This window comes from Vipera berus (assembly GCF_964194415.1).
Source record: "Vipera berus genome assembly, chromosome: 4".
Classification (NCBI taxonomy): domain Eukaryota; kingdom Metazoa; phylum Chordata; class Lepidosauria; order Squamata; family Viperidae; genus Vipera; species Vipera berus.
Window position 1 is genome coordinate 24,684,508 of NC_138206.1, and position 17,318 is coordinate 24,701,825.

General features: G+C 38.9%; 1 protein-coding gene across 1 annotated transcript in view; it reads right to left on the bottom strand.

Moving 5' to 3' along the window:
• The window catches only part of KATNAL1 (katanin catalytic subunit A1 like 1), a 37,466-nt gene extending 25,643 nt beyond the window's left edge, over positions 1-11,823 (bottom strand). Inside the window, exons 1-4 of the mRNA XM_081327182.1 lie at positions 11,631-11,823; positions 10,365-10,540; positions 1,667-1,827; positions 59-224 (exon numbers count right to left, since the gene is read on the bottom strand). Of these exons, the coding sequence (XP_081183308.1) occupies positions 59-224; positions 1,667-1,827; positions 10,365-10,540; positions 11,631-11,649 (522 nt within the window). The 5' untranslated portion in view covers positions 11,650-11,823. The remainder of the gene's footprint in view (positions 1-58; positions 225-1,666; positions 1,828-10,364; positions 10,541-11,630) is intronic.
• Positions 11,824-17,318: the final 5,495 nt, after the last annotated feature.

Below are 17,318 nucleotides of genomic sequence, written 5' to 3' on the forward strand. Positions count from 1 at the left end.
AAAATATCTTGGGGGTGCCATAGGATATAAGTTGGAAACCTCTGCTCTAGACCCTTACCTTTTCATCTTTCCCTTTTCCTCTAGATTCCCTCTCTCGACTACTAGCAGATTTTTCATTTTTTGATATTGGTTGAGCTCTGCCCACAGGTCCCCGTTGCAATCCTGGCAATTCTCTCCGCAGAGGTTTCACTTCTCGATTGGGTCGTTTTATCTGAGGTGGGACTCTGTGTCACATGAAGGAAGCACACAAGAAAATGCTAAGATGAGTAAAATTATTTCCATCTTGTACTGTTATTCAATTTCAGTCTTCCCAACACAGTGTCCTCCAGGTACATACTGTATATAATATATTCGGAATTTCAAAACAGCATAGCGACTACTGAAAGTTTTTATGAACTTGGTTTTGAAAGGTGCCAAAACTGAGGAAAGCTGCTCAGCTCTGGGGGAAAAGCTAATGTTCAAACTGCATATCTTGATCTCTAAGGAGCCAGTATATGCCTACGCTTTGGGCTATGCTACCTCACAGCTACACAATCCTTTGTATCCACATAATATCCCTTTCCTCCCTTTTCATCGCTGTGCAGATGATGATGATGATGATGATAGAAATTAAGTGAAGACATTTAAAAACTACATATGCATCTTGCAAAATAGAGCAGGAACTAGGAAATTGGGGGAAATGTAGAGACAGAGACAGATGCTAGGGGGAAAAAGTAAAAAGATTAAAAAAATAAGGCTGAGGAGTTAGCAATACAGTCTGGTAACAACAGTTGCAAGAAAGAATCGGAGCAGCTACAATTCTGTGTGAAGTCCAAAACAAATTAAGGTTTTTAACAGCATAGCGACTACTGAAAGTTTTTATGAACTTGGTTTTGAAAGGTGCCAAAACTGAGGAAAGCTGCTCAGCTCTGGGGGAAAAGCTAATGTTCAAACTGCATATCTTGATCTCTAAGGAGCCAGTATATGCCTACGCTTTGGGCTATGCTACCTCACAGCTACACAATCCTTTGTATCCACATAATATCCCTTTCCTCCCTTTTCATCGCTGTGCAGATGATGATGATGATGATGATAGAAATTAAGTGAAGACATTTAAAAACTACATATGCATCTTGCAAAATAGAGCAGGAACTAGGAAATTGGGGGAAATGTAGAGACAGAGACAGATGCTAGGGGGAAAAAGTAAAAAGATTAAAAAAATAAGGCTGAGGAGTTAGCAATACAGTCTGGTAACAACAGTTGCAAGAAAGAATCGGAGCAGCTACAATTCTGTGTGAAGTCCAAAACAAATTAAGGTTTTTAACAGTCCAGCATACTGGAATCTAGGAGTTATGGTTAGAAGTGGTTTTGAAAATAATTGTAGTTGGGTAGTCTTCCATGAAAATCTGTAATTATAATTGAAGTTGTTTTTAGTGACTATCATACTAACAGCAATAGTCAGCAGAAAAAGAACAGACATTAATGTTATATTTGTAATGCAAACTAGCATACTAAGGTATGAATAATAGTTCAAATGTGATTCTATAGTCAATGCTCACATTTTAAAAAGTGAAAAGGAGGAATAAGGTAAAACGGCTCTTTTCTCAATCATTATACTACTTTCTCTCTCAAAAATGTAGTTGCTACTGCCTGCAAGTAAACATCCATCCTATTTAAACCCAATTACCTGTGTTCAGCTGGAACCGGAGGTGGCCACACAATTGGATCTCTAAAATGTTCATCTTGATAAGAAACAGGAATATCTGTAGGCTTGTCTATTTTAAAACTCTCTAACGTGTTGACAATGCTCTTTACTTGTTCAAATTCGTCTAATAATTCTTGCCGAATCTGAAAAACAAATAAATGTGAAGCTGTTCAAAAATTAAATTGCAAGTTATTATAGCAGGCAGTTTAAAGCAGAGCAGATAAAACTGCTGTTGGTATAAACAAAAGCAATCTGGAGGGAAACTGTTGATTTCTGGTATTCTTTGCACAAGGCAAACTAATCTGGATAAAACTCAAGTCACTCCCAATACAAGGGCTGTGCCAGTCTAAGATCTGCATCATACTTGTGTTTTATACACCTCATATGAGCATTCAGACAGGACTGCCTGTTTGCTTATTGTTTGTTTTAAGCAGCAGAGCTGAGAGGTTTAGACTATAAAATGAATTTTACAATTCTGCTAGATAAAACCTTACCCTTAATTTTCAATTAGAAACTCAAATCACCAGGCCCCTGCTAGGTACCCCAGAAACCCCACCGCCCTCCTTTTTGCCAGCAGATCAAAATTGCCACAGCACTGCTGCCAATTACAGTAGAATAGCAAGTTTCTCCCTCTTCCCCAGAAGGAAAAAAATGAGCCCATAACTTTATTCTAAAATAAAGTTATGAGGTTCTAAAAATGTCTCGCTTTATTGCCAATGGTCCAGTGCAGCAGAAAAGATTCTTATGAAGTTATCACATAAATTTCCTTATATTTTTTTTGCAAGGAAAAAGAGATTCAGTTACAAAGACCTCAATAGGTTTCTTTCATGTAGCCCAATGTATTGCTAAGTGCTGTAGAGCTTAGTCCTCTTCCTTGTAACTATTTGAGAGGTAGAGAGGTAGCTGAGCATTTTCCTGAATATTCAGATCTTTTAAGTGAATATTGAGAAGCATTACTTGCTTTCTCAGGCTCCAAGAAGTCTGTAAGACAGGGGCTGTTTATGCAAAAACCTGGTGTATAAATATATGACTATATATTTGTGGCATATAGATTTTTTTTTGTTATTTTTTTTATTAAAAAGTTTTACAATACATTTTTTAGATAGAAAAAAAACTCCCTCCTCCCCCTCCCCTCTCCCCAACCCTCCCCCCCTCCCCTCCCCCCTCCCCGACTTCCCAGAGCTGAATACAGGGTATAAACTTAAAAACATAAGCTAAAATATGCTAACAACAAAAATAAAACATTAAATTCTATCGTGCTTTAACTCTCCATAGTCATAATTATATTACTAACAAATAACAAATAACTAATAATACATCATATAAAACCACTACTTATTCAAATGCTAAATGAAACTTTTTAGTCCCATATTTATTCTGAATATCCATCTTCTCCATTCCACAATATATCTCTGTTGCGATTGTTCTTTCAAGTAAGCTGAGATCTTTGCCATTTCCGCCAAATTGGAAACTTTCAAAGTCCACTCTTCTATAGTCGGCAGTTCCTCCTTCTTCCAATACTGCGCTACTAAAAGTCTTGCTGCCGTAATCAAATTCAAAACCAATTTAGTATCTATAACAGTAAAGTCTGTAATAATACCCAACAAAAACAACTGCGGAGAAAACCTTATCTTTTTCTTAAATATCTTTTGCATATTCCACCAAATTTTAATCCAAAAAGCTTTGACTTTTTTACAAGTCCACCATATATGAAAATACGTTGCATCCTCACAACCACACCTCCAACATTTGGGCTGACAATTCGGATACATACTTGCTAGTTTTTTAGGATCTAAATGCCACCTATAAAACATTTTATAAAAATTCTCTCTTAGATTTTGGGCCTGTGTAAATTTTACGTTTCTAACCCAAATCTTTTCCCAAGTATCCATTGTTATAACCTCCTGAAAGTTCTGAGCCCACTTTATCATACAATCTTTAACAAGTTCCGTTTCTGAATCAATTTCTATCAATGCATTATATATCCTTCTTATATGTGCTTGACCTTGATCTCTAATTTGTTTTACCAAATTTTCATCAGTTATCGAAAAACCAACTTTCTGATCCTCTTTCCATCTTGCCTGTAACTGCCCATACTGGAACCAAGTTTGTACAATCTTTTCTTCTTTTAAAATATTATATGGCCTTAATTGCCATACATTCCTTTCTATCCTTAAAATTTCCTTATATGTAGTCTCATCATGTTTAAATCCAACGTTTATATTTTCTATTGCATGTTTAGGTATTGCCCAAATTGGTATCTTATAATTTAACTTATGTCTATATTTTTTCCATACTCGCAACAGAGCATACCTTAATATATGTATCTTAAACACATTATCCACCTTCTTATCATACAATAAATATGCATGCCAACCAAATAACAGATCATAACCCTCAAGATTTAATAATCTCCCTTGTGTTAAATTAAACCAGTCACTTATCGATGTTAAAGCAGCAGCCTCATAATATAATTTAAGATTAGGCATTTTAAGACCACCTCTTTCACGTGTGTCTTGCAATATCTTAAATTTAACTCGTGGCTTTTTCCCTGCCCAAACAAATTTATTAATACCTTTCTGCCATTCCTCCAAATTTAAATCCTTTTTAAGTATAGGTATCATTTGAAACAAAAATAAAAATTTTGGCAAAACATTCATTTTCACTGCTGCAATTCTTCCCAATAAGGATAATTGTAGTTTTTTCCAACTATCTAGGTCTTTTTGTGTTTTTACCCATAACAGTTCATAATTGTGGCATATACATTTTTGTATTTCCATGTATATTAATGTGTAGGGAGGTTACACATTTTAGGTTACACATTTTAAATGTACAAGCATATGCTTTCGTTTGTGGAGCTCAGTGGCAGGTGTTCCTATTCTCTGTATCCCCCAGGTTCATAACCATGATTTGATGTCAATTGCTTGAAAAGACTGCCTATCCCTGCCTTAAACCTTTAATTCTCACTCCTAATCAAAGCAATTTTAATCAAAGCAATCAATTACATTTTCTCTTAACTTATGTTCATCTCTTCATCTCTATTTCTTTCTGGCATTTAAATCTTAACTTTATTAGATTTACATTTATAGCTATGCACAAAAAGGAGAATATATTTTCTTTCAAATCTAGAAGAAATCATTACAATCTTGTTTTGCCAGACCATTTTGGGGCAACCATTACAGTTTTGTTCACTGGAGTTGGGAGGCTAATAAATTCAAGTAATTATATAAATAAATACAGGTCAGTAGACATAAATCCCAAAGTTTATTTGTTGTTCCAGGTTTTGGATAACCAATATCCAGGGGAAGCCTTGTGTGATTTCATGAGGCAGATGCCAGGCTTCTGGCAGCAAACTGGACTGAAACTCATTATTGTAATTCCAACAAGTTTGACTTCAAATTAATACAATTATTAAGGAGGCTGAAATGAAAAGAATTCTGGGGAATAGCGAACTTTCAAATCAGAAACTTATTTGTGAAGGAGGCAGCCTGCACTTATTGGCTTTTTGGAAACAGCTCATAACCTGGGAACCATTTTTATAGCAGTAGGCTGATGTGCATCTCCACTTCTCTCTCTTCTCTTTTGAACAGCTCCCAGAGCCGCAAATCCCACCAGTCTGTCAATCCCAATGCCTTCCTTTCCCTCCCATCAGCCACTGCCAATGTCTGAGGTAATATGGCTCCCCAAATCCCAAGTGCTTTCTCTTTTCTCCCCTCCACTGCAACCACTGATGTCAGAGCACAGTGGTCAGACCTTTGCTAGCTGCCTGAATTGAGGGATTTTCTTCCCCCAACACGAATTATTGTGTTTTTCCAAGCTTTATTCAGATGAAAGCAGCAGTGATACGTGAATTCCAAGACGTGGATTATCTTCAATTTAGAACCAATATCTATGTGTACATTAGGATGACTTCCTTTGTCATTTTCTTCTTCTCTCTGTACACAGGAAGGAAACAAGTCTCTTCTGCAGCCATTCTTGCCAGTCAAGAAGAGAAATTATTTTATTTTATTCTGCTTTGATCAGACCCCCACTTCAAATACTGTATCCTTCTGGCACTTCAGTTTAAGAAGGATTCAGACAAGGACAATGAGGATGAAGAGAGGATTAGACATAATTCCTATGAAGAGAAATTGAATGAATTGTGATTGTTTAGCTTTGAGAAAAGTGAGGGGAGATATTACAATAGCTAAAGTACCTGAAAAGTGAGGGGAGATATTATAATAGCTAAAGTACCTAAAAGCAGAACACACAAAATGCTGTAATGTTAACTTACAAGTAAAAGACTCTAGTGGATTTGCTAGGAAAAACTTTGTAACAGTAAAAAGGTAAAGGTAAAGGTTCCCCCGCACATGCGTGCTAGTCATTTCCGACTCTAGAGGGCGGTGCTCATCTCCGTTTCAAAGCCGAATAGCCAGCGCTTGTCTGAGGACATCTCCATGGTCATGTGGCTGGCATGACTAGACGCCAAAGGGGCACGGAACGCTGTTACCTTCCCACCATAGTGGTCCCTATTTTTCTACTTGCATTTTTTACGTGCTTTCGAATTGCTAGGTTGGCAAAAGCTGGGACGAGTAACAGGCGCTCACTCTGCTACGCGGCACTCGGGATTTGACCTGCCAAACTGCCGACCTTCTGATCGACAAGCTCAGCGTCCTAACCCACTGAGCCACCGCGTCCCTTATATTAAAACTATAAATGTTAAAATTAAAATTAATAAAATTGGCTAAGGAAGCAAGTGATATACAATACGGTAGAAGTAGAATTGTCTCTTAATCCACTAGCCACCTCAAGCATGGAATGCCCCCATCGAGACTCCAGGCCATTTGGCGGAGTCAGATTGTAAGGCTCTTCCTGAGGGCCAAGAGGTAGAGGTGGATCACTCCTTGAGGTGAAATAGGCTATTATGAAAATAAATATATAGGCTGTTATGGAATTATATTCTTACAGTAAAGAGTTTCACAGTCCCTGAGTCCAAGCCCCTGCTTGTTGCAAAAATCCAATTAAGGCATATACAGTAAAATAGAAAACTGTTTAAATTCTGTTTAAATACATCACGGGAAGGGGATCCAGCATCTCTGGATAATTAAGTCCTCCTACTGTTACAAACAGTAAAAGCGTTCCATGCGCCTTTGGCGTCTAGTCATGCCAGCCACATGACCATGGAGATGTCCTCAGACAAGCGCTGGCTATTCGGCTTTGAAACGGAGATGAGCACCGGCCCCTAGAGTTGGAAACGACTAGCACGCATGTGCGGGGGAACCTTTACCTTTTAGTTTTAATATTTTGAAGTTTTATACTGTTATTTTTATCTTGTAAGCTGCCTTGAAAAGATGGGCAGCAAACAAAAGTAACAAATAAATAAATAAAGTTATCACAATTCTAGAACAGATATTTATTAAGAAGCCTGATTGGTCTACACTTTAGGGCAGCAGGCTAGAAACCAGGAGACTATGAGTACTAGTCCCGCCTCAGGCATGAAAGATAGCAGGGTGAATTTGGGCCAGCCATTCTCTCTTAGACCAATTCACCTCACAGGGTTGACATTATTGTAAAAATAGGAGGAAGGTATATTAGGTATGCTTGCCGCCTTCAGTTATTTTTAAAAAATAATAAACATGAGATAAAAATAAATACACTTGTTCAAAACACTGTTGTAATGTGTTATTTATTATTAAGTGAATTCATATTATATAGAACCACCATTAAAATGTTCAACACTTGTTTTTAAAAACATCAAAGGATTACACATAAAATATTTCAGGAAGTTTATAAGTTTGATCAACTGGAAACATCTTTACACTGTTATATTATTTCAAATTATTAATGTTCTAGTAAACAATTTAAATAGGAGTTTTATCAGTTTACCACTTGTTTTTGTATTCTGCTTGCCTACTTCTTACAGCAAATTTTATCATTCATGTTGTAATGAAAGGTTTAGTTTATCAGCCAGCTCATCAGAAACCCTGTCACTGATTTATTGTTCCACAGGGAGTAACTGGTTCCCCAAAGTCACTCAATATCTTTCATGCAAGGAACAGGAACAGAACTGATAATATTGGGGGAATGAACCCTAGGAGGACTTGTACTGTAAAGCTTTGGCCCATACTGGATTTCTCAGTAGCATTCAATTCCATCAATCCCTGTAGTATGTTCTGAACTGTAATGGAGTGGGAGCTAGGGGTTCTATTCTGAAGTATCACTCTTTCCTTAGTATGCAGTTTCAGTTGGCTTAGTGAACCCTAGGGAGGTACTGCAGGGTTAAGTTCTTTTACCACCCCCCAAATCTTTTCAAACATCTGCATGAAGCTATTAGAAGTCACCTGTCAGTTCAGGGTGAGGTATCATCAGTGTGCTGATGATAGTCATGCTGCTATCCCAGGCTGCAGTGATGATGCCATGGAAGTCTTGTCCTAGTATCAAGAGGGTAAGGTAAAGGTAAAGGTTGCCCTGCACATGCGTGCTAGTCGTTTCCAACTCTGGGGGCCGGTGCTCATCTCCGTTTCAAAGCCGAAGAGCCAGCACTTGTCCAAGGACGTCTCCGTGGTCATGTGGCCGGCATGACTAGACGCCAGAGGCGCACGGAACGCTGTTACCTTCCCACCGTAGTGGTCCCTATTTTTCTACTTGCATTTTTACGTGCTTTCGAATTGCTAGGTTGGCAGAAGCTGGGACGAGTAACAGGCGCTCACTCTGTTACGCGGCACTCGGGATTTGACCTGCCAAACTGCCGACCATCTGATCGACAAGCTTAGCGTCCTAACCCACTGAGCCATCGGCAAAAGAGGCTGAATCTAACCCAAATAAGATGGAGTTACATTTCATTCAACAACATTCTTGGTCGGCTCCAGTACTGCCTCTTGAGGAGAAGCACTAAACCAAAGACTCTGATCTGCCACTTGGGGAGTTTCTCATGGACTCATGTCTACAACTGGAGGAAAGGTAAAAAATGTTGTCAGAAGGACCTTTATCCAGCTTTGGCTGATACACTGTTTGCAACCCCAAGGACCTCAAGGATCTCACAACTATGACTCAGGCCCTCATTACAAACCAGTTGGACTACCATAACACACTCTACATGGGGCTGTCTTTCCAAATCACTTGGAAATTGGTTCAAAATGTGGCAGTCCATTTACTGGCAGATATCAATCACCAACTGCCAACAGATATTTCAAAGTACTGGCAACGACCTATATGGCTTGGTGCCCACCTGCAGGTTGCCTTCTCCAACCAGAATCAGTCTGTATTGTATATTTAGCTCGGGAGAAGCACTTGGTTGCTTGCACCTCATAGGTACTATTCTTCTGTTGCAACTGTCTCTCTTATGTAAGAGTCCCCTTGAAAGTGAAGTATGGCCCTCCTATTACAGATTCGAGAAGTTATTCCAGATGGATGGCATTCAGTATTACCCTATTGTTGCCATATTCAGTATCTTTATTATGTGTTATTTTTTATAATGATTATACAAAATAATAAGCAGTATAATTATTTCATTATGGTGCTGATTTTTACCGGTAACTGATTATTATGGATGTGTTAACAGCTTTTACTGATGATATTTATAATGAAAACTTAATTACTTATTTATTTATGATTATTAACTGCTGAATATCTATGGCAGATTTGGCAACACACAAATGGGATAAATAAATGAGTCCTTCCAACCCCACATTTCCATAATTTGCATAATTCTTGAAGCGATCAACAGCAATACCATCAAATAATGCTATAAAATAAAACAATTCATAAAAGGATTAACATTATTTATCAGAAAAAGAAGCTGGAGAACAACCAGCATAAACAGATAAAAGCGATTACAACAAACTGGTATTGGATTCTGGCATATCATAGATGTCACTCTGCACAGAGCAGGCATCACTAGGAAAAAAGTCCAACTCTACATCATTGCTAAATGAAATCCTGCTTTCTAATTTTGGATGCAGAACAGCTGAAAGGGCACCTTCTACAAATGTCCTCCTCAGTTTATGTATTATGTAATATATATAGGGAACTGTAAAAAGGGAAGCGGTGGCTCAGTGGGTTAGGACGCTGAGCTTGTCGATCAGAATGTTGGCAGTTTGGCGGGTCGAATCCCAAGTGCCGCATAACAGAGTGAGCGCCTGTTACTCGTCCCAGCTTCTGCCAACCTAGCAGTTCGAAAGCAGGTAAAAATGCAAGTAGAAAAATAGGGACCACTGTGGTGGGAAGGTAACAGCGCTCCGTGCGCCTTTGGCGTCTAGTCATGCCGGCCACATGACCACGGAGACGTCCTCGGACAAGCGCTGGCTCTTCGGCTTTGAAACGGAGATGAGCACCGGCCCCTAGAGTTGGAAACGACTAGCACGCACGTGCGGGGGAACCTTTACCTTTACCTTATAGGGAACTGTATATTCCAAGTAGCACTTCCTGTTCAGAGAGGTTCCTTATTAGGCAAGGCAAATCAAGTGAGTTCAGATAAGAAAATATAATCTATTTTTTCTGTTAAGAAAAATTTTAATTTGACTGATGGTCAAGGACATTTAGTAACAGAATTGACATGTTCTGCTCTTAACTTGTTAACATTATACAGAGTCATATCGTCTCTCGAAGAGTTCCATTATCATATTGTTATTCTACTACATAAGAAACCTTAACAGCAATTAATTTCTTTAAACATTTGCACTCAAACCTTTTGTTATTATACCTGCTGCCATTTGCCCTTTAATGTTGGGTCTCTGATCGACTGACAATGCCGTTGAATTTGCTGGATGACACCCTGGTAATAAACCATGGAAGAGTCATAATTTCCAAGAAGTGCATATTCTCTTCCTTTTTTAGCATTATCACAAATCTCAGCCAAATTCATCTTCTTTGAGAAATCTACAATACAATGTGAAACAACACAGTAAAAATTAAATTACCCTTTGGCACAAGAAACTTTCCTTCACTTAGAACCATAATTGTAATTTTTATTAAAATCCATTTTATTGTTTTTATTTTATCGTTTTGTTATAGTTATGAAACCTGTAAATCATTCTGGAGAAGCTGTACAATCATTTTTTTTTTACTTTTAAAATTTCAGCAAGAACTGGCCACATATTTGCTACCACTACTATATATTCAGAACTAGAAATCTGATTTTCTGAAATAAAAACGACAGCTAAGTTCTTAGAACTGTATATTGTACTTTTTCTTCACTTTCCCTCTTCCAAATTGCAATGCACACAATAATACATCCTTAAGAAATGGATTTTTCAGCTCAGTACAGAAAAATCATGGATTTATAACTAAGAAGAAATGTGATAATAGTTATAGTGAGTTCTAGCTCTCTGATTCCCCTATCTCTTTTCATTCACTATTAGTTTTGCTTTTTTATATTTTTGCACTAATTGTATAATGTTAACATTTCTATTTAATCACTTTGAATTTTTTTCATGAAAATGCTAAATACTAGCAACACAATTTATGATTGGGGACAGGTAATGTTCATAAATATGTGAATGACCTAAATGTATAAACAACGTATTACACCATGAGGATAAGCAGCTGTAGGATTCATACATAAATAGAGTTGAATGACAAACACTAACAGCTTCTTTCTAAAACTTAACTGTTCAATAAAAATACGGTAATCTTCAATCTCCTCTAATCCTAGATGGTAAAAAAAAAACCTCACAATTTCAAAAGCCAATAAGTTTGCCCTATTTTGTTTGTATATATGCTTTAGTCTTAAAAAAAAGTCTCAAAACATGAGCAACATGTTATTGCAAACAAAGCTGTTTCATTTGAATATACTGAACTATTAATTGCTGGTAGCTGGCGTCTGTTCAGAACATGATCCAAACAAATTAATTCACTTGAAATACAGCAAATCCATATAGATAATTTCTCAGTGTATGGCTGAAGAAAAGCTGTTGTCACCCACTTATATTTGGTATAAGGCAACGCAATTCAACATTTTACAACTTACGTGATACAACAGGAAACATGTCCTCAAAGATTCGTATAGTTCAAGAACCATCAACCAACACATTCCAGCAAAAAAAAAAGATTCTCTTGTCTCAGAAAGAATATTATCCATATTAAGAAATGTTCTAAGTCAGGCTGAGGACCCAGGTAACCTTTGAGGAATGTGTCAGGGCTGCCCTTCAACAAACAGTGCTAAAACAAAATTAAATTGGGTGGATTATTTATTTATTTACTGGATTACATTATTTATTGCCAAGATTCTCTGGGGTTTACAGTAATAAACATAAAAAATAAAGCAACTACAGCAAATAAATAAATACATTTATAAAATTGTAACATCATAAAACCATAGTTACATCCTAGGAATCAGACCCAACACAGTGAAGGCAGTTACAGTTGTATGATTCTTCTCTCTGTATTTTCTAGACCTCTTTCCTGTGACAATAAATGTTGCAATTTGTTTGATATGGGGTTTATTCCCTAGAGCCCCTCCAGAGCTGGGGGGGGAGCACATGCATGTTTGGAACCTAAAAATGTACTTCCCTGAAATCTCGAGCAATGGGAAGCAAACTAATCATTTTCTATCTCCTTACACAATGACTACTTTGATCCCTGTTTGCTAATACTTTCTCCGTTAGGTTCATTTCTAGTAGTAACTGTATCTTTTCAAACTGGCATAACAGAATTTAGGTAGTTCTCAGTTTGTTAGTGGATAAATTACATGCATATTACATGTTGGAACTAAATCAATCAACTTAGACCAGGGGTAGGCAACCTCGGCTCTTTTATGACTCATGGACTTCAACTCCCAGAATTCCTGAGTCAGCATAGCATAGCTGACTCAGGAATTCTGGGAGTTGAAGTCCATGAGTCATAAAAGAGCCGAGGTTGCCTACCCCTAACTTAGACCAAAGACTTGACAAATCATACATTGCAATAAGATCCATGTCAAAAACCTCTCTATCAGCGTTAAAAGAGTTGCCCCAGTTAATTACATTCCCTCTCACTGGTTCCCATCTGATTCTATTTCTTACCTTACATGCAATTAAGCCTCCATTAGGACCTTTTTTAATGATCAAATGATGCAAATCAAAACATCAAAATCCTTTTTTCAAAAATGAAACTTTTAAGTTTTAGGTTCCTGTATACTATACTTCATGGATCTAAACTGCAGAAAATTATGCCACCCATTTTTAGGATACTCCACAGAATTCTGACAGTGTGATTTGAAAAAATGATGGCTCCCTCGGATGCCAGCTTGGATGATGAGGAAGAGCCGGCTCCGGGAACAACTGGCAGGACTTATGGGGAGCAACCGGGGAGATTTCGGAACCTGGGGAGGTTCATCGTAACTTCAAACGGTCACTAAGTGACCAGTCACAAATCGAGGATTACTTACATCAGACAGGAGACGTGACCAGACAAGCCAATTCTACTTTATTATAAGGCTATATTAACAAACTCTAGCAAGTCTGATAGTCCAAATTTCCCACCATCTCTTTTTCAGCCTGAGCAATTAGGGAGGTTCCTGAGTTTCTTTCTCTGCCCATTATGCAGCTGTGGGCTACACGCTCTCTTATCTCTTACTTACTGTGAAGCTTCTAAACTGGTACAATAGTTACACTGTTTTCTGTAAATATTAGGCACAGGGAGTCCCTGACTTACGACCACAAACGAGCCCAAAATTTCTATTGCTAAGCAAGGCAGATGTTAAGTGAGTCTTGCCTCATTTTACAACCTTTTTAGCCATGGTTATTAAGCAAGTCACTGCAGTTATTAAGTGAATCATGTGGTTGTTAAGTGAATCTGGCTTCACCCCATTGACTCTGCTTGTCAGAGGTTCCTAGGAAGGTTGCAAATGACAATCCTTGGAACCCCAGATGCTGCAACCATCATAAATACATGTCAGGTGCCAAACACCCAAAGTCTGATCATGTGACTGTGGGAACGCTGCAATAGTCATAAGTATGAGAACTGGTCATAAGTCACTTTTTTCATCGCTGTTGTAAGTTTGAATGGTCATTAAATGAATGGCTATAAGTTGAAAATACCTGTACCAAATCAGATTGCAAGTACAGAGGCCTTTAATTTTAATTTTATCTTAATTTCTGTATTTATTGTATGTTATTGTTGTTAGCCGCCCTGAGTCCTTCGGGAGATAGGGCGGGATATAGGTCCCATTAATAAATAAATAAATAAATAAACATCAAAAGACTATGTAAATATGATTTGGAATCCTGTCAGGACCCAGGATGAGAAAAGGAATACTAGCAAATTTTGCTTTAGGGCAAGGGTAGGCAACCTTGGCTCTTTTATGACTCATGGACTTCAACTCCCAGAATTCCTGAGCCAGTTGAAGTCCACGAGTCATAAAAGAGTCATAAAAGAGTCAAGGTTGCCTACCCCTGCTTTAGGGCATCATAGCCCTGGGCACTGCAAAAGAAAAAATTCACATAAACACCCAATTAAGATTCAGATTCAATTGTGCGATATAAATCTAAAATTCCTGTGATAATTTTAGTTGAAACTGCAAGAGCATATGATAAGACAGGGCTTTTCAACCAGTGGTACGGGTACCACCTGTGGGACATTGGCACCTAGCAGGCGGTACACAACCATCCTAGAAAAGTGGTAGCAGGGGAAGGGAATGAGCTGAACCAGTGGTAGCACCGCACAAGCCTGAGCAAGAGATGGCTGGAGCTGCAGGGCTGTCAGGGCTCAGTGGAAGTGCCAGATCAGTGCCAGGCTCCAGCTGGAGCTCAGCGCTGATCCTGGCGCTTCTGCTGAACCCAGAAGAAGCGCCGATCAGCTGGAATGTTGCAGCATCTCCAGGGTCTTGTGATTTACACTCAGATGCTTGGCAACTGATTCATATATATGACGGTCACAGTGTTCCAGAGTCATGTGAAGTGACCAAAACCTGCTGCAACCACCCAGCAGAGAGGGGGGGATAAAAACCAAACACCCCCCCACCCCACTCCCGCTGCCAATCCTCAACAGAAATGCTCACAACAATGAAAACTTTGGACAGAAGGAAAAGCGCCGCCGGGCAGGCAGGCAAGCATGTTGCTTGGCTGTGACTTGCAGGGCACTTTTTTCAGTGCCATTGTAACTTCAAAAAGCCACTAAGTGAACTGTTGTAAGTCAAGAACTACCTGTACTTCATCACTTTTTTCCATTTGGGGGGGGTCATCAAGTTTTTGACACCTTGCTAGACAATTGGTGGTACTTGGATGTTGCCATATCCTAAAATTAGTACAATGGGTGAAAAAGTTGAAAAGCCCTGATCTAGAGATCTTTAAAATATTTACATTAGATGTTAGAGAAAAAACAACACAAAATGAATTAGCACATACACAATTATATTAATTGTCAAGTTCTTTAAGATGTCATCTGAGAAATAATAATTTCAAAATATATGAGCCTTGGTGGCGCAGTGGGCTAATGCCTCCTTAAGTAACACCAGCTGCCGGCAATTAGTGCAGGTTCGCATCCCACCAGGCTCAAGGTTGACTCAGCCTTCCATCCTTCCAAGGTAGGTAAAATGAGGACCCAGATTGTTGGGGGCAATAAGCTGACTTTGTAATAATGCCGCTTGGGGGGGCCCAAAAGCCCTAATAAGCAGGCATATACATAGAATGAAGGCTATTGCTAAGCACATTGGTTTGTGCTTAAATTGTAAGCCGCCCTGAGTCTTCGGAGAAGGGCGGGATATAAATGGGATTAAAATAAATAAATAAATAAATAAATAAAATACAGTTTTATTTATAAAACCTATCTATTTTTTGTTTTAACAGGGTGGGAAATTGAGACATGAACAATGATCTCTAATAACATACCTAAATTGTGTGCGTGTATATATGTATATATGTATATATGTATATGTGTATTATATATATATATATATATATATATATAGATATAGATATAGATATAGATATAGATATAGATATAGATATAGATATAGATATAGATATATATAAAGGGACGCGGTGGCTCAGTGGGTTAGGACGCTGAGCTTGTCGATCGGAAGGTCGGCAGTTTGGCGGGTCGAATCCCGAGTGCCGCGTAACAGAGTGAGCGCCTGTTACTCATCCCAGCTTCTGCCAACCTAGCAGTTCGAAAGCACGTAAAAATGCAAGTAGAAAAATAGGGACCACTACGGTGGGAAGGTAACAGCGTTCCGTGCGCCTTTGGCGTCTAGTCATGCCGGCCACATGACCACGGAGACGTCCTCGGACAAGCGCTGGCTCTTCGGCTTTGAAACGGAGATGAGCACCGGCCCCTAGAGTCGGAAACGACTAGCACGCATGTGCGGGGGAACCTTTACCTTTACCTATATATATGTATATATGTGTATATATATATATATATATATGTTGTTGTTGTTGTTGTTGTTAGCTGCGAAGTCGTGTCCGACCCATCGCGACCCTATGGACAATGTTCCTCCAGGCCTTCCTGTCTTCTACCATCTTCTGGAGTCCATTTAAGCTCACGCCTACTGCTTCAGTGACTCCATCCAGCCACCTCATTCTCTGTCGTCCCCTTCTTCTCTTGCCCTCAATCTTTCCCAGCATTAGGCTCTTCTCCAGTGAGTCCTTCCTTCTCATTAGATGGCCAAAGTATTTGAGCTTTAGCTTCAGGATCTGGCCTTCTAAAGAGCAGTCAGGATTGATCTCCTCTAGGACTGACCGGTTTGATCGCCTTGCAGTCCAAGGAACTCGTAGGAGTCTTCTCCAGCACCATAGTTCAAAGGCCTCAATTCTTTGGCGCTCAGCCTTTCTTATGGTCCAACTTTCACTGCCATACATTGCAACTGGGAAGACCATAGCCTTGACTATATGCACTTTTGTTGACAGGGTGATGTCTCTGCTTTTTAGTGTGCTGTCTAGATTTGCCATGGCTTTCCTTCCCAGGAGCAAGCGTCTTTTAATTTCTTGGCTACAGTCCCCATCTGAAGTGATCTTGGAGCCCAGGAAAATAAAATCTGTCACTACCTCCATTTCTTCCCCATCTATTTGCCAGGAATTGAGAGGGCCAGATGCCATGATCTTGGTTTTCTTAATGTTAAGTTTCAACCCAAGTTTTGCACTTTCCTTCTTCACCCGCAACAAGAGGCTCTTTAGTTCTTCTTCACTTTCTGCCATTAGAGTGGTATCATCTGCGTATCTTAGGTTGTTGATATTTCTTCCAGCAATCTTAATTCCAACTTTTGATTCATCTAGCCCTGCCTTTCTCATGATGTGCTCTGCATATAAGTTAAATAGGCAGGGCGACAGTATACAGCCTTGCCGGACTCCTTTCCCAATTTTGAACCAATCAGTGGTTCCGTGTCCAGTTCTCACTGTTGCTTCTTGACCCGCATATAGGTTTCTCAAGAGACAAATAAGATGGTCTGGTACTCCCATCTCTTTAAGAACTTGCCACAGTTTGTTATGATCCACACAATCAAATGCTTTAGCATAGTCAATGAAGCAGAAGTAGATGTTTTTCTGGAACTCCCTAGCTTTCTCCATGATCCAGCGTATGTTAGCAATTTGATCTCTAGTTCCTCTGCCTCTTCAAAATCCTGCCTGTACTTCTGGTAGTTCTCGATCCACATACTGCTGGAGTCTAGCTTGTAGTATTTTAAGCATAACTTTACTAGCATATGAAATGAGTGCAATGGTGCGATAGTTTGAACATTCTT